Here is an 18,989-nt window from a genome sequence, read left to right as displayed (position 1 = left end):
TTGTATACAATCTGAGATGGATCCTCTGCCCCCTGGTGGATACTGTTGGCACTACAATAATTCTGACATCACAGCAATAAACAGCAAATAACTGCAAATAGCTTTGTTTTCTTATATTTAGTTAAAAGGGACAACTAAAGACCTCAGGCTTACTAAATTAGAATTCTTCGAACTAAATGTTCTTGTGTCAAGCGTAGGGCTGGGCAATATGGTCCAGATTTCTTAAACACAAAACACATTACTCAAAATTATTTCCCTTTTTGTAATTACAGGCCACTCTGCTTTACAGCAAATGTGTGGTCTAGATTCAAACTAAAACTTAAAACCAGCCCTCAGCCTGGTACACACACAATGATGTTTGGGCTGTTTTTGTCCTGATTTTGCCTCTTCCCGACCTCGGACAGCAAACGGCCGATCATCGTGAGATTTCCCTGTCCAATCATCCTTTGGTCTGAGGTTACAAGCCCGTCCCGATAATCCGCTCCGAAACAGGTCGTAGCCGACAATCGGGAATATTGAACATGTTCATTATTTCAGAGCCAATTTCTGAGGAACGCCGACGACTCGTGCATCTTGACTGAGTGGATGGTGACGTGGTTCGGAATGTAGCCAATCAGAGAGCGAGTGGCTGGGGAACCAGGAAGTAAATAAAGTCCGTGTTCACACCGTCTCCAGTCTGTTATTTTTTTCAGTTCTGGCTTTTTCTGTTAACAATAGTCCCATATATCCTCTTCCATGCTGGGTGTTGTGTTTTCCGGTTGTTGCTGTGGTTCTTCTACATTTTGACTAGATTGTACATCAGTTGCTGGACAGAGTTTTTATGTGTGTGTTGTCTGTGATGACATTTGCGGAGTACACTACACACAGTACGATCAAAACGGATTTTTTTATCTTTACGTGTGAGGTCTCGACCAGATAAAAAAAATCTAATAAGATTTAAAAAACAAATCATTGTGTGTCTACCAGGCTTTATTTGCATTTTCCTAAATAGAAAAAATGTTCTAATGTGGTCTGTGTGCCTAAAAAAGCTCTGGAATTACCTTTTTTTCACAAATGAGAAGCTAACTTCAGCAACAAAAGGCTCCTGTTTCTTCCATCCAAGTTCAGTTCCCGTCCTTAAGAACAGCTTTACGTTATTCATCTTATTTACATGACACCGTGTCATTCCACGTGGCTGTACATCTAGAATTCTCCTTTGTGCCAATGCACAGACACGAGGGTGTGTCAGGAAACATGTGGCTCACCGAAACTAAAAAATGTCTCTTAGCAACATAGTAGTGATGGTGATGTTTTTATGGTGAAATGTGGTAAATAATGCTGTTATCATGGATCATTGTGGATTTACCAGATAGAGTCTTTGAATAAAACTACATTTAGTGGCTGGATTGTAAACCTCCTGGACGGGATAGAAATGTCTGGAAAACCTCTGTAGATCAGCTAAAGGGTTAAATATCCATCACATTTACCCCACAGAGCTACACACCACCGCTCCTGAGTTGCTGATGATGGTAAAAGAGATGGCGGAGATCTAGCAGAGTTTTAAAAGTAAGTCTGCCACATCTGAGTTGTAAACAACGTCAGCAAACAGACCTGATTATTCCCAACAGGTTGATTTTATGCTTTGTTATTGAGTGAATCACTAAATATTGAGTGGGTGTGTCCTCCAACTGTGGTGTTAGACTAGATAAAGAAACCTGGAGGAATCAGATTTTTCATTTTTAAAAACACTAAGTTTCATGAGATGATACAAATAGAAAGAAAAATGAGCCACATCAAGACATAAAACTAACCCAGCTCCGTCAGGTGAGACATGAAATCACACACACACAAAAACTGAGCCAACATTTATTTTTTTAATCCTCAAACACACATGTCAGAGTGTGAATGTCTCTCTCATTACCCATAATCCACCACAGCGCAGGCTCTCAGCAGCGTCTCAGAGGACCGAGGATCATGGGAGCTCTGAGAAAGGTCAAAGCAAGCAAGAAACCAGCCGGGCCATAATCATCACACACAGAGAAAAAAAGTCATCTCACCACCCCTCTCAAACCAAGATGAATTAATAACTCAGCCTCACCATCGATTCCTCCCCCAGTCCTGACATTTTCACCTTCCTCTGTTCCAGTCCTCATTCCTGTCTCTCCCTCTCTGACCTCCTGCTCCCTCTGAATCCGTTATCCTCCCTCATCCGTCTCCGTTCTGAATTCATCCCTCCATCTGTGGTCAAATACAAAACCCTTCCTGCATCAAGGCAGTTTTCTTTTATGTTTAATCAACACTAATTATGACAAATGTTAAATAATTTCTAAAGTTTCACCGTGTGCAGAGATTTCTGATCTCAGACGCCACACTGGATCAACTGAATGAGCATCTCAAAGATCTGCATCTAGAACTAAAAGGCAGCTGCGTCTCATCCTGTACCGGCTGCAGGAAATAAAAGAACTCCTCACAGATAAATAAGACTGTTCAGGCTCAGACAATCAACATGTCCACGCATGACCAGGCATCCTGGAACGTCATGTAGTGGATAACCGGTACCTTCGTCTATACTTTACAGCAGGTAAAGCAAGAGAAAAGCACATTTTCTCTACAGATAAAACGTGCGGTGCAGATATGATGGAAATGAGATTAACTTGCTTATTGTGGAAAAATACTACAGACAACGAAAAAAAAAAAAACTCTGAACCCAGCTTCCATCATGTGGTTCAGCTTTACAGTTAAACTGGCCGGGATGAGCAGTAATAACGGATTCGATTCCACTAAGGAATCAGTCCCACACGGTGGTGGTAAACTGGCCACAACGACAGATGGACAGGGACGAAGCGGGATTTGTACCATCAACCCTCCAGTTAGCGGACAACCCGCTCTACCACCCGTCACCCTCAGAGGATGCAACGAGATAAAGTCATGAAGCAAAGTGGAAACTGGCTGAAAAAATCACATCAGGGAATAAGAAAGCTGTGACACACTCATACGTAACCCACCTTCATGACCATTCGTACATCAGGACACACACACACACACACACACACACGACTAATTAAAATGCACAGGAACATAAACACCTCCATTAATGTTTATGACCTTCTCTTCATTCTGTGTATTTAAGTCTTAATGACTAAATGTCATTAAATTTAGTTTTATTTATGTTTTCATTTTAACAAATGCCACATTTCCCACCCGATTATTTAAAATGCAGAAATTAGGATGAAGTCATCAAAAGGCTGAGTAGAAAATGAGGGAATGCTCTAAACACGATAAGGAGCCAAACCGTGGAACCTCTTCGTGGTCCAGTTCCACATCCCTTCTTAGTCCACCTTTATTCCGCCCAGCATGAGAGCTGCTTCTATTATCTCTTATTTCTATCTGATTTTATGTCTTTTAATCTCATTTTCGGTACTTTGTTCAGCAGCTGCTGTTGTTGTAAAGTCTTTTATAAATAAAGTTGTGTGAAAATCTTTTAATAGATGTGACTTTTTATACTTTATTTTAGCTCCTCCACCCCAAGACTAATTCCTTCTATGTGTAAACTTACTTGGTAATGAAGTTCCTTTTCGATTCTAAGTCATCAGTATTATTCATCAATCCTAAAATCAACACGCAGAAAAGAATTTTAAGGATTTTCATACAAACTGAGGATTTCCTCCAACAGACTGGAGGCAAAATGATAAAAGTCAGCGTCATTTCCAGTTAAATATTTCCTGCCAACGTCATCAGAGCGAGAGCTCAGCTGTTCAACATGACGTAAATAAAGGTGGGAAACTTCCTGCCACATCAGGATCTTCAGTCACATGATACGAACAAGTTCAATCAGTTCCTGAACAAGTCTTTGCTCATCACCCTGAAGGTGTTCACCCCAGCATGTGAGGCAATCATCCATCTCCAGCCATTTTTAAAGGTTTTAGGTGATTCCACATCAAGTGTTTCAGCTGCTCAGACGAGATGACGAAGGTGTGATGGCAGCGTATCCATACCGTTGTCTTCCCATGCGCCACATTCGCAGTGAATATAAGGAGCTAGGCTAGGTTATGAACAGAAAACATGCAGGAATTTGTCTCATGAGTAAATCCAGAAAACAGATCAGATGACTTCATGTCGTCCACCATCAGTTGCTAATGATCTGCTGCAGAGGTCGGCGTGTCCTAAAAAAAATGACACGTAAATAAAACATAAACACGGTTGTTTCGTTACACACCAACTCCTGATTCTCTGGTAAACTGTGCCTTTCAAGCCAGCAGTTCCCAACCTGGAATCCCCAAACTGCCTGAAAACACTCATTTTTTAAACCAGGTCCCAAATAAATAAATGGATGTCAATGAAATCTGCTGCAGTCAAAAGTAAAAAAGCTACTGAGTAGACCACACTAAGGTGCATCCAACGTGTTCTGGTCCAGGTCCTGTGGTGTCACGGTCTTGGCCTGTAAACCGGATTTCCATGCCGTCCCTGAAGGCATCCTTCTTTCAGCGCGCCTTTGATTGCTGATGCGCTCCACCTGTGCGGTGCCCTTTATATACCTGTGCTTGACAACAATTCCCTGCCAGATCGTCTCGGTTTACCCTGCACGTTTCCAGCCCTTATTATCTGCCTGCGTTCAGACCTCCGACTTGTATTCCGACCAAGACTTCCTGATTCTGCCTGTCTCCTCCCTGTCTGGTAACTCTGCTATCTGTTGTTTGGATTCTGCCCGTGTATTGACCCTTGGACTATCTTTTTGGATTTGACTATTGAATTTGGATTAAATAATTGGATTCTGGATTTGGATACAGGATTTTGGATGTGGATGTGGAAACGGATTTATCCCTAACACTGCTGTTCTCCTCGTTGTCTTCCCCAGAGGATTCAGTGGACCTCAGTAGGGATCTTAGGTCTGACCCCCCCCCCAGCCTTTTTCCACCAACCTGGTCTCGGCCCTTCTCACTACGCCTCAGCCGCAGTGGACCATTTACCACCCTCCCGGTTCAGCGACCTCCTGCGTCCTCCATTTCTTCTGCCGGTACGTAAGCGTCAGAATTCACACTTCCCCAGTCTGCCACGCTTATTCTCACCTGGAATCTCCTATTCTCACAGGCTAGTGGGCGACGTGACCAGATCCGGATTTCCTGAGAATTATTCAGTTCCTGACAATAAAATCTGTTTAATTACCAATCCTCTATCCTGACATCTTCTGTGGTCCAGTTTGCTGAAACCGTTACACTGTGGTGTGGTGAGGTCAGTGAGTGGGTGGAGCTACAGTTAGTTCTGGATTTTTCCAGCACCGTTTCATTAATGAAACATGTCTGAGAAACACCACAATGCAGAGGATTTGTCCCCATTGTAAATAAAAGGCTATACGTATATAGTTACTTTAATTCTACTTCTTATTTCTACCTCCTGTCTCAAAAGACAGACCCAAATAAACAAAGTACATCTCCACATCTACCAGGGCTGCATGTAAAATCCTGGTTTCTGAGACCTGTGAGATTATTAAAAAATGTCAGAAAGATAAGTTACTGTGTCAGAGTAAATTCTGGAAAACAGTAGAAAATGTAAATGTTTATCTCAGCCTATGGAAAAAAAAAAAAACTGAAAAATATTGAGCGTGAAAATAACCTTTTAAATAAAAAGACAGCAGCACCATTTATCTACAAATAAGTCAATAACGGCTGATGAGTAAATGTGCAAAAGAAGCTAAAACAGTTTTATGGATGGTTAAACACAGGCCTGCCCAGCCTTTCTCAGGTCCCTGACTGGAAAACTAATGATTTCTCACTGGTAAAAGAAAAATATTAACAAACCATTAGTTGACATTCATGATCAACACAGTCCAGAAAATAAATGGATAACGCCCTGATTCACCATAACACCAAAAAAAAACACATTTGAAAGAGTAATAGCAGTAATGCTACTGTGTTAGCACATGTGCTAGCTCCCAGAAACGTCCCACAGTGGTGAGACAGACGTCTCTGTAACCAGCAGAGTCTCTGCTTTCATGTGACTCCCTGTTCTTGTGGTTTGCTTGAAGAGGAGAAATTAGCAGAAGCTCTAAAGTGGACAGAGCTGTTCTTACATTCTCATATAACTGCTTGGGTTTGAAGTGTGTTTGGATTGGATTCCAGTGCCTGGTAGAGTCTTTTAGCTCAGTTTTGATGCTTCCTGGTGTCTGCAAAGGTCCTTTGTGTTAGGACGGATCTCACTCCATCCCTGTGCAGGCAGGACTCGTGAGGACGAGGTTAACTTTGGTCTTATGAAAGGACAGGAAAGGAGTCTGCTAGAAACCATCATTTCTGGTGAGCTAATGAAAGCATAAAATCAGGTGGGGGGGGTCCATGGCCTTTTGCTTGTTGTATGAAAGAGGTCCTCAAGGAAAACAGGTTAGGAAAAACTAAAGCCACTAAAAAAAAAAAACTCTAACTTGATGTTAAATTTTCCTGGAAGTTTAAAATAAAATGATGTTAAATCAAAGAATAGGGGTTTTATAAGTTATCTTAATAAGTCACAAAAATGTTTGTTAGTCCAGTCCAGAAGCAGCAACTTCTGACCTCAGCTCTGCCAGTTTTATGTTCAGCTTCACACGAGGAAAGAGGGAAACTATATATTCCCCTTTTTAAGAGGACTGACTAAAAGAACTATGTCACTGCCTGAGGCATTAGCTTCATCACTTAAAGGAAAAACAACTGAAGCATAGCTTGTTTTTTCCCTACATGAACAACTGAGATGCCTCTGCTGCTCCCTGGCTTCCAACTGATTTATTCAGAGTAATAAATCAGACACTGACGTTGGGCGCAAGTTTCCGTCTTATCATCTGTGAGAGTTCACGTCTTACCACATGTAAGAAATATCCTGAAAAGACTTTTCTTTAAGCTGCTGCAGAGCTTTGAGTTCTGAAGATTTGGACTCATTTAGACATATCCATGGAAATTAAATCTGAAGTATGAACGGTGGAAACAAAGGCATCATCAGCTGAATCACAGTTAAACACAAGTATAAATAACATGAGATGAACACCTTCCTCATGTACCATCACAGTCATTTTACAGTCAGCCAGCAGCAACATCCTCATGCTTTCATCATCCCACTCAAGAACATCATCACTGCCATTTATGAACATAAATCCTCTCAGCAAATCCAGATTTTCCAGCACACAGAATAAACCGAGGTCCAGCACAGGAGAGAAGAAGCATGAGAGGCTCAGAGGAGGCGGTGAGGAAGATGAAAGAAGGCTCTGTGGTACCACATCAAAGACCTGCAGCCTCCTCTGAGAGGGGGCAGAAGCCGTGATTTAAACAGCGTTTAGGAGGTCGATACCTGAAGATGCCTCTCAGAGACAGCACCAGCAAAATCTAAAGATCAGCAATCTAAGGTGGGCCAGCGTAACAGACGTGCCAGACACGGAAACCAGAGTCCCGACATGACGCAGCTGCTTCTTACCTTCCTGCACCGCCTGGAAGGGGTTGTTGGGCTCGATGAGCTTTATGGAGTGTGTGATCTTCTCGCTCTGCAGGATGTCGTCGCTCAGACTGAGGTCAGACACGGCGAGCTGGAACACCTCATCGTCCCGCACCGCGTTCTCCTCAAATATCGCACCTGCACAGGTGAAAACAGGAGGAGGGAGCTGGTCACTAAACTCTTACTGAAAAATCTCGGTAGACTTCAGAAACATCAGTTATCATACCAGGAGTTTCTATATGAACATACAAACATCACATATGGACTCAAACTGTTGGGATTTGTGGTGTTTTTGCTCCTCCTTCCTCCTACCGAGAGGCTGATTATTAGAAACAGGTGTTCCTGATTCGGCTCCAGCATAAAAACCTGCATCATTCAGTCTGCAAGACCTTTTCTTTCCTGGATTCAGCCACCTGACTTTCAGCATTTAGGGGGAACCCCAGCCACTCTGCACTGCCTCAGCTTTTTCATGGACTTGATCAATTCCCAGATTTCTGTTGTCATTGAACCTATTTTTACTTTCATTCATCTCTTTGTGTCTGTGAGGTTCCTGCCTTCCTCCCTTATCCTTAACACAAACCACATACACCAAGAGATCACACATTTACTATAAAGCACATGTTAATTCCAAATAAATAACAAATTTTCTTCATTACATTTAACATGAAGCAAAAATTAAGCCGTAATTATTAGAACATTAATAAAGCCTAAACATGCATAAATCTTCCTGCAGAAAATGTTCATTTTATGGGGAAATGATTACATATAGACAAAAAGACACAGGTGGGGTCTCAAATGTGAAACCACATCACCTGAATCCTAGTTTTCCCTATTCATCTTTTAAAAAAATAAATAAAACAAATATAAAAACAGTGCTAACACCCCACCACAAGCCTTCAGCTGACACCTGCACAGTACCTAAAAATAAAAAATATTAAGACCGTTTCAAACAACATTTCTACACCAAAATATTCTTATTGTTTCTCTAAAATTCACTTTAATTTGTAAAGCAAAACAGGGATTTAATGCCAGTCTGAAATTATGGGCTGTTTTACCGGTTGCTATAGTTACACATAGTACATATAGTTGGCTTTAGGCTGTTAAAATGCTTTGCTGCTGCTCTCAAAGTCACTATATGTACAAACATAAATATAATCCATAACTGCCTGCAGGCATATACACCACATAGGCATGTTTCTGGGGAGGACAACCTCCTCCAGCTTCACCTGCACCTCTGATATCCTCTCACAGCCGAAACTACATCTTGATGCCAACTACTCACAGCTCCTTCTGCCTCAGTGAGCATGCATGTGCCAGAAACAGACGGTTAGCGGTGCCAGGTTAGCCTGAGGCAGAGGCTGCTTGTAGGGGAAGAAATGCTGGATTTGTTTGAGCAAACATACATCGTAACATTTCTTGGGGTTTGAAACATATTTGTAATAAATCTGTTCATTTCCACTCTAAAGATGGTGAACTTGTGTAAATATCTAGGCTGAACCACACCTGACTGAGCTAACATACATTTTTAGGAATTTTCTGGGAGCCCTCCACAATCAAAACCTTTTTTCAACATATTTAAAATTATTTCTGAACATATACCTCTCATCCATATGAATGATGTTTGTCTAAGATTACCCAGTTTCCATTCGACGTCTTTTACACCATGTGCAACAGCTTACAGGTGAGCTATTCTGGTCAGAAACGTTCCTGAGATAATCAGCTGCACTTTCATTCATGCTTCCTTCATAACGACGTCATGTAAAAGTTTCTGCTGTAGACAGCAGAGAGAAAGAGGGTCAGGTCATCGGTGTAGAAGTTTAACTTTGCCTCCTTTCCTTTAGGACTTTGGACAAATATTACAGAAATGTTTCCTTTCCTTCATGCAGCTCAACCTCTAAACCACAGACAGGAAGCACAGGCTCCCTCTTGAATTTATTCTATTTTAAAAACAAGTTTTCACAATTATTTAAAAACACTTTGGAAAGCATCAAGAAAGTCCATCTTAAAGGAAACGTGCAGCCGTTTATTCGGATTAGATGGAATACTGAAGGTGATGAAGTTAAAGTACTCTAATCTGGTTGAGTATACTAGATATTTACCTGGAAACCTGTTGCCTTAAACCACTTTAAATTTTACAAATGCTGAAACTAATGGAGATGTGGAGTTCATGAACGAATCGATTCTTTTGAACAGCTCTTTAATGAATGATGGGAATCGAGTCACAGCTGTGAGCTGTTCCTTTATGATTCATTCTTTTTATATACAAATTTCCACACCGCCTTCATCACATTTGTGACATCATAGAAGTCTGATGTCCAACACGCTCCGTTCATGTGAAGCATCTATGGACAGAGAGTTGTTCGGAAACAAATACTGTGAGTTCTATCAAAAACATTTACTAGAATTTGCACTGACTGCTCAGGTTTATCCTTTTTTCTATCTATATTTTTCCAATAACTTTTTTAATCTTGTATAGTAGATTTTATATAGGTACATAGTTTGATTGTTTCTTATATATTGTGAAATTTTGAAAGATATTGTAACAACAAGCCAGTCTTTTGAATGGATCATTGAAAGGAACAGCTTCTCAAGATCCGACTCTCTTCAAACAGCCATAAATCCCATCTCTAGAAGCTAAACATGTCCAGTTGTATCAACACAAGTGACCATTAGACTTTATTCCAACTCATTAGTTTACTTCATTTTCTTTATGCCCCTAGTTGTTTCAACTAAATCTCCTGAATCAGATTTATGCAAATTGTTTAGTTATTTCAAACAAAGACTACATCACTGACTCAGTTTTCCAGAAAGTCAACTTAAAAACTCAACTTACTCCAAATTAGATGTCAGATTAATCTAAAAGACACTTCAGATGAAGTACATAGAGGATGAGGGGGGTTTATTTTCCTGTATTGCCCGTCTCACTCATGGCCCCAGCTTTAAAATTCAACTTTCCATCATTGTCCAACTGTAAACATAACACAGGAATTAAAGCACAGAACTCAAATTTATAGCACAGCAATAAAAGAAAGTTAAATTTCACCTGAATCTGCATTTCCCATGAGCCTTTGTGGTTCAGATATGTTGAGTTTTGAAAGTAGCCCCGCCCCCTCTGACAGAACGTGTTCAGTTATCTTTGTAAATCATTATTATCACACTGCGTGCTTGAAACTATTAGAAACAACTTATTTGTTTTAGTAGTGAGACATCGTTTATGTAAAACATAAAATGATGAGAGATGAGGGCTCAGGCACGTAAAACATCTCTAAAACCTCTGGAACTATTATACAAGAAAGCACTAAAAAGCCACGATAAAAAGCCTCGACTGTTCCAACAAGCTAAAAACAAAACATTATAAGTATTGAAGATGTGGTAAATTTTCCAGTATTTGTCGTGTAAGATTCGTGTATTTTAAATCAGAGAAAACGTCCAGGACGACTCGGTCGATGGTAAGAAGAACGCAGGATTCCCAGACCTCAGTCAGCCATTTTCACGTCTTTTCCCAGCATCCCTGCACCAGATGCTTCTTCCACTCTGGATGATGATTCCCGTTCCTTACACACCGAGTTTCAGCTTCGTCCTTACAGATGGAGATTCTTTGTTCTTAAACTAAAGCTAAACGTCACAGAAACAGCTTGTTTCTGTGAGCCGAAGCCTTAGTTTACACAAGCATTACTTATTTACCTACTTATGTATTTATTCTGGGTTTTAAAGTTTCTGAATTACTACAAAGATTACTGGAGGTGTTTTAGCTACTGGATGCATTTTTTGCATGTTTTTCTTTTGGGTTCATTCTGCTGCATTTGTTTTATAGTTTGTATAAAAATGATGTCACTGCTGAACGAGTCTACGTTCAGGTATAAATAAAGGAACCTGGACCTGAGGATCCTACTTGTAGATACAGTCCACTGCTACAGATACATGACGAGTTAACCAAGCAGACCTGATTGCACTGAAAGCATCAGAGAAAATAAAAGTGAGACACCATCCTGTTAAAAAGAAGCTTCACTAGAAAAAATTCTCAGGATCTGAACTAAAAGGGAAGATGTTGCTTTGATTTAAGAAGACTTTTGGTTGAGTTTAACCATCAACAAACATTTCATTACTTTTTTATACTTTGCTTAGTTATTATTGTTTTATTTATTTTTTTGTTTACTTATTCATTCATTTTTATTAAAACCTGTTTCATTCTGCTTTTATTATTGATGTATTTTAACCAGCTGTTTATATCTTTATGTATATTTTTAAACAGCTTTGTCTATTTATTTCTACTGTATTTAGATTGATGTTTCATTTATTCTTTCCACTGCAGTGCTTTGATGCGGTTGTGTTTTTAAGATGTGGAAACTGTTGTTTGTGCTGCTGTTATGCATAAAAAGTTTTTTATAAATAAAGTTATAAAGTTTATAATTGGGGAGTCTTTGTGGCAGGTCTCCACATTTAAATATGTGCTCCTGCAGAAGGAAGAATGATTGTGACTGACAGGTGTTCGCATGGACAGAAAGCAGCTCTGATGGATGGAACTTTCCAGTTTCTCTTCAGACAACTCATCATGCACAATTAAAGAAATCTTGCCTACGAGTGAGAATTCAATTTGCCAGGCTGCTTGCGCTCATTCATCTTACCGAGTTTCCACATGAACTCATCTGAGCAGCAGCAGCTCGGTGGTGGATTCGAGCTCCTTCCCTGCAGCTCGACGGCGGGACACTGTCCCACTTCCAGGCCCGATCAATCGATCACTCTGTTTTGAAATCGCAGTCATTCGAGTAAATTCAATTAAAAGTGAACCTGGCTTCACCTGTCAGTCCTGGATTGATGTGAGGTTTATGTGTCTCTGCAGATTGTTCAGCCTCAAACTTCAACAATTTTAACTCTGCTCACGAGGGAAGACATGGCTGCGCGTGACTGTGAACTCATGACCGGCCTTCCTCTGTAGTTCTTTGAGTGAAGTGACTAAATTAAAGGTTAATTGTAATTGTATAGATCTACACTGGTTAACTCCCATCAGTGCAGAGTTGATTTCAGTTCTAGTTTTAAGAAGTTTCTGAAGCTCATGACCACAAACCTAAGTCACATTTTTAACTCCATCCTATTGGAAGGAATATTAGACAATAGATGAAGCCATTTATCATTCACGCAAGAAGCACAAAACTCATTTTTTCTCAGCTGTTCCTTCATTTTAGAAAGTTATAAGAATGTAATTCTTATGTTGGGCAATCTGAAATAAAACTACAACTTTAAGAAAATGGATGAGGTTCGACCCTCACTGAGCAAACATCCAGCATCCAGAACGTCGCTCTGAAGTTTACTTAGCTCAACATTTTCATCCCAAATTCCTGCCTGAGAGGAACGAGATTCAAGTCGAATATGTTTGAATCCATTTAAATTACAGACATCAGATTAATGTGTGTGTGTGTGTGTGTGTGCACAAAGTCACCTCTTTGAGAACCAAGAAGCCTTCATAAATCTCCTATAAGTCCAGAAAGAGTCTCTAGATTTGTTGTTTGTTGCTTTTTTTATTTATTTATTCGTTTAGAAAAGAGTCATTTCAGGGGTCTGATTTATTGCTAAACGTAGCAACAAGGTTGCTAAGCTGATCACATCGTAGAGGAGATGTTCTCTAAGGAGATGAGTCTAAGAGATTGTTGCCCTGCTTTGATGGGTTGAAACTGCCTTTTGAGTAGAACTGACTGAACCAGACGACGTTCCTCAGAGGAACAAGGTGTAGATTTGATGTTCTGGGATCTGTATTGTGTTCATGCTTCGATCAGACCTACCAGATTCTGTTCCATACTCCAAAGACAGCGTCTGTCTTGTTTAAAGCAGCTGCAGGAGCAGAGCACTCTCATCAGAGTTCAGAGAAATCAAACCAAATCAGTCAAGTGTGAAGGTACAAACTTACAAACTCAGACCAAGGACTCTTTCATGCTCTTGATACTGAACCTGTTCTAGAAACAACCATATTCATTGCAGGAACAATAAAGCACAAATGTTACGTTCTTTTTAGTCAAATAGATGAATTCCTGGTCCCAGACACTCCCCCTTGCAATGAGAAGGAAAACATTTGAAAACTGGAGACCACCACATACACAAACCTCAACCAGAAAAACAGCCTCAAAGTTTTTATTTTCATGCTGAGTGTATGTATTTGATGTGACCTGCATTAGTCCCAATAATACAGGTTCGATTTTGATTTTGATTTAAATCTGGTTAACAGTGGTATCTTTTCACCTTCTGCCTCCTCCAGAGGACTTTTAGCTTGTTAAAGGTATAACATGTTATAGCTGTGAGCATCCAGGGTGGAGAAAACAACCATCAGAAATACTTTCCACTCGGCTTTAATTATTTGTTAAGTCATGGCTCATTAAAACTGCGATCCCCAACGCTGGTCCTCATAGTCCACTGTCCTGCATGTATTAGACGTTTCCCTGCCACGAAACACTTGGTTTAAATTAAATGAATCTCTGACAAGCTCTGCACAACTCTGCTACTGAGCCCTTATTTTGAGTCAGGTGTGTTGAAGCAGGGAAATACTGAAAGCAGGACAGTAAGCCTCGAGGACCAAAGCTGGGGATCCCTGCATTAAAACAGCTGATTTAGAAAACAGTGTAGCAGGACCTATGTTGTGTAACTGTATATTTACTCAAATTAAGATAACGTGGAGTTCCCCAAGGCTCAAAACGCATCACAGCGGACTTCTGCACAAACGTCTCCAGCTGATGAGCTTCTGGCCGAGCTCGGGCTGGATTTAAAGTTTCTGTGAGCAGAAGTAAAAATGGCTGCATTTCGGTTTCAGCTGGATAAACAGGATGATGAGAGAACAGTAGAAGTAGTAATTCATGTAGAAAAGCTTCCTGCTGCAAGCTTTTACAACTGGATGAAACTCCCATGTACACATGAGAACATCACTTTCTTCCACCAGGTTGGGATGTTTGCTGTTCTCTGATTATGAGTCCTAGAGCTGTTATAGCATCTACATGTGGAGTTCCCCCAGGCTCCATGTTGGGCCGCCTATTGTTCAGCATCTGTACGCTCAGATCATGGAAACAAACCAAATATCTGATGCTATGTTCAGCTCTATGTTACTGTCTCACCAGGGACTCTGGTGCCAGACGAAGCTTCAGATCATGTTTGGGTCAAATTAATACGTGGATTTTCCTAAATTTTCTCAGCTAAATAAAGATAAATCTGAAATCATTGCCTTTGGAATCAAAGATGAGCATTCAAAGGTTAGTGTCCAGCTTCAGTCAGCAAGGTTAAAACCAACAGATCAGTCCAGAAATCTTAGACTCTGAGCTGCTGTAAATTTTAACAGCTGGAACTAAATCAGCCTTTTATCCACAGAAGAAGAGATCTAGAATTAAGGGACTGATGACTCAGCATGATTTAGAAAAACTTCTATTTCATGTTTTCAGTACTACTTGAATTTGTGTTTTTACAGACTCCTCTAAAACATTCCTGAGACTATATTCCAACTGCAGGTCAAATCAGATTTTTGAAGAAATCCCATATTTTGTTCATATTATCATTTAGTCACTTCATCACACTGCAGTGGGAACATAACCTCAGAAATCTGCAACTAGTCCAACATCCATGCAGAAAAGACCAGAAAAAGGAGGACATATCACTTCTGTTCTCACATCTTTACACTGGCTTCCTGTGGGACAAAGCATTGATTTTAAGATAAAAATATGTATTTAATCTGCTGACACAGAGACTTCTAGGATCAGACTTTTACAGTCCACAAATGAAGGGAGGAGATTCTTTACCTCACTGACACAGTGGGAGTTAATCAGGTTTAAAGGAGGCCATTTAAAGCTGATTGAGCCATTTATGAAAAGACAGAAAACTGTTTTTAATTTTGGTGCTGTGGGAAAAGGAGTTGCAGGGAGTAGAGTGGGGTTTGGCTCTTGTTAATTCTTTGTAAGAGAATAGAAGAATAAAGAGGAGGGAAGAGCACCGTAACAGCTGCAGCAGCAAAACTGTGGCGTCTTCTTCCTGATTTTAAACATCTGGCTGCAGGTCTGTTTTAACTTACTTTAATAAAAGGCTATACACGTGTTTTAAAACTCATTCTCGGTTATTTTTAGTTGGCTCCATCATGACACAGTCCCATATTAAAAGGCACTGAAGTGTATTAGCTGAAAGCCCACTTCACTTTAATCACAGAGCGGCTGAGTGGCACGTTGTGAGGACTGACGTCTCCATCCCAAAGCAGCCATTTTTACTTCACAACAGCCTTCTGTTGTTGCTTTACAACAGCACCAATCAAGCCACCCTGCTGTGCTTTCTTCACTGCTGTTTCCAACAAAAACCAGCCTGAATCCTGCCTCACGAACACCTGACTGGCCGAACTCTAACAACAGAGCCGTCACACGCACAACACCTGCTGTACCACACCGATCGGCCACGCCGTCCTCTTCCCCTGCCTCTGAGGGCGGCTTCATTCAGCAGGACATGAAACTGTTTAGACTTTTTGTTTATTGTTTGTTTTTATTTGTCAGGGATCATGCACAAAAAAATGAATCTCAGAAGATGAAGATGCATTGTTCCAGATTTAGCCACCGGTTCATTTCTATCTGCGGTTCCAGGGCAGGTAAAATACTAAATACAGTCAAATTTGCTAATCCAATAGATTTTGTAACAACTGTTAAAGTACAGATATTAAAAATAATAAAAGAAAACCGTTTCTGTAAAAACATACAATGCTCATGCACTTATGCTGGCAGCACCGGTTCATCGAAATCCATTTCTTAGCACCATGTGAACAAACCTGAAAGTCATACCTGTTTTCAAGGCAGGCGGACATTGATTCCATTCCTTTCCTGCTCTAAATGAAGACGCAGATGGAGAAAAAGCAGAGCTTCTTTTAGGAGTTCTACACTCTGTTTGAGCCGCCGACCTCGAGCTGGTCATTTGTTCAGAGCAGAAATGTGGAGGCGCCATGTTGTTAAAAACAAGCTGAGGACAACCTTAAGTTCTAAAAACTCAGCATCTTACATTTGGAGATTTATCGCAGTGATGATGATGTAGTCCAGGGGTGCCCAAAGTCGGTCCTCGAAGGACGCTGTCCTGCAGATTTTCCAATGTTTCCTGCTTCAACACACCTGACTCGAATGAAATAGATCCAACAGCCTATTAAGTTTTGCACAGTGACTCAACAGTTTGAGTCTTGTGGTTTGGAGCAGGGACACATGAAAAACCTGCAGGATTGTGGCCCTTGAGGACCGGAGCTGGGCCTCCTTGATGTAGTGGTTTCCAGTACATTTCAGGCTGGATTATAGAGCCATCTGATTGGTTTCAGGGTTGTCAGACTTTCTTGGGACCAGCAAGGCAAACAGTCCGAGTCCCTGCTGGAACAACTCTGAAACCATTAAGACGCTGTGTGAAATGTAAATGAAACCCGGATGCAATGATTCCCAACTCTCATGAAGCCATTTTTCATCCCCAGTTGAACATTAACATATCAGGAGCTGAAACTGAGGCATTTTACTATTTGATGGAAAATATGAGCTGGTTTAAAATCTGTTCATGGGAAGCCCTCATGCACCAACATTACCACACACTTTGTTTACACATTTTTATTTATTAAAGTACAAATGCAGCTGTTCTGTATGTAACGTGCAGCTTTAGTTATTTTTGTATGTTCAGCTTTGTTGAAGTCCTCTGCTGAGGGGCAGCACCGCTCAGAGCACCGGCATGTGAGAACTGGAGGCATGAACGAGCAAAAGTTCTCAGGTGTGCAGCCACATCATGAACAGGAAGTACCGTTGGTGGGTACCAGCTACAGCCTGGGTTAAAACATGGGTTGATGAGAGCTGGAAATCATTGCATTCTGTTTTTATTTATATTTTACACTGTGCCCCAACTTTTTGGGAATTGGTGTCATTTTTTAGACCTAAAAAAAGTACATTTCCTCCATAAAAAGTTCATTTGTGTACGGCAGCTAAATCAAACTTCTGGTACTTTATCCTAAAAGTTTGCATCACAATTAGGATTAAATCATTAGTTTAGTTTAAACTCTTTTTCCATTAGGGTCGCCTCACACTGTAATACACATGCTTGGATTAAATGAACACACAACGCACAAGAAAAAGTGGCGTCGAGAAATATAAATTATTTGTTGCATCTTAGTCCATAAATCTTTAAGGTCAGCTTCTAAATTTCTCAGTTAGGTGAATATTTAATAAAGGCCACAGAAATGCAAAATTCCTTTTTAATTTGCCCAATGAATGAATGATTTGTGAGTCTGACCTTCTGAGCATATTTGCAAACATTCCTACATTACATTCAAGGTGGAAAGTTCACACTTGCCAGAAGCCAAATGTAATTTATATTCCACTGCCGGAAAAACAATGTAGTGGAGCTGTTTTGTTTATCAAGCCTCCTCCTCGCTCTGGCAGGTAATCAACCAGCAGTACCGGCTTTGTGTCCCAAAGCTCCAGCTGGCTGGAAAACCTGAGAAAGCAGCAGGTTTACTTGGAGATTTAGCAGCCGCTGTGATCTGGGACCATAAACTCTGCACCTTTTCATCTCACAAAACCTTTATGGAGGCTGTGAGTCACTGGATGACAATATTCAGATATTATTTCAGGTATCTGCTGCCAACAACTATTTCTTAGGCTTAAAATACATTTTTCCTAAATAGCTAAAGATCTTCAGCATACTATTCGAACCAACCAAATATCCATTTATTTTCTGCACTTAGTCTAAGTCAGGGTTGAAGAGGATGCAGGGGTCAATCTCAGCTGCTGCCAGGTCGCATGCAGTCATCATGCATCTAAAGCATGAACTCTGCATGACGTCCAACAGCGTGGCTACATAAACACAGCATGGCTCCACATGTAGAGAGCATCATGAGGAGGGACTCAGACACTTTTTAGTCACATGCATGTTTAATGTTTACGTTAAATGTCTCCTGTGGGTCGTTTTGTTGGGAATGGGAAGCTGTATAAAGGAATAATAAGATGGAGGAATAAATACATCCACAGACTGTTAAGCAGCTGCAGGAATGGACACAGATTCCTCCAAAAAACTAATAATAAATATCTTCAAGTCAGAAGATTTTTACTTTTTAATTTTTTTAATTTTTAATTTTTAATTTTAAAATACATTTTTAAAACACTAAAATGTATTTAAAAAACTTTTAACAGTTTTTCTAGTGTGTTTTTTAAACTGCAGAACCTGGTGGAGAACTGGGTAAAGCCTAAAATTAAATCCTTCATTCCTCAAAAGTAAGTATTTATATCCATGAAACTGTCAGAACCATAAGAATAAAAAGTCCTGTCACCAGTGAGTGTAAAAAAGGTCATGTTTTCAGTCTAATCTGTGTTTTCAAATACAAAAATCAGATCTCAGAGACACTAACACGCCCGAGCCAGCGCTACACACTCAGTGTACAGTTATATGAAAACTAGAGTAAAGTTAAACGTTACTGTTAGTGGAGTAACTGAATACATGACAGATCACGTTTCACATTTACACGTCAAACACTTTTGCCATCTTACAGTCGTCAGTTCAAAGCATTGTACAAAAAACAAACACTTCAGTCACTTAAACACAAC

General features: G+C 40.3%; 1 protein-coding gene across 1 annotated transcript in view; it reads right to left on the bottom strand.

Moving 5' to 3' along the window:
* grid1b (glutamate receptor, ionotropic, delta 1b) overlaps positions 1-18,989 on the bottom strand; it is a 552,168-nt gene that overhangs the window by 517,832 nt on the left and 15,347 nt on the right. The window contains exon 2 of the mRNA XM_041974390.1: positions 7,408-7,563. Coding sequence (XP_041830324.1) covers positions 7,408-7,563 — 156 coding nt within the window. The remainder of the gene's footprint in view (positions 1-7,407; positions 7,564-18,989) is intronic.

The sequence above is a fragment of the Melanotaenia boesemani genome, chromosome 21 (genome assembly GCF_017639745.1).
Source record: "Melanotaenia boesemani isolate fMelBoe1 chromosome 21, fMelBoe1.pri, whole genome shotgun sequence".
NCBI lineage: Eukaryota > Metazoa > Chordata > Actinopteri > Atheriniformes > Melanotaeniidae > Melanotaenia > Melanotaenia boesemani.
This window is presented reverse-complemented; position numbering and strand designations above follow the sequence as displayed.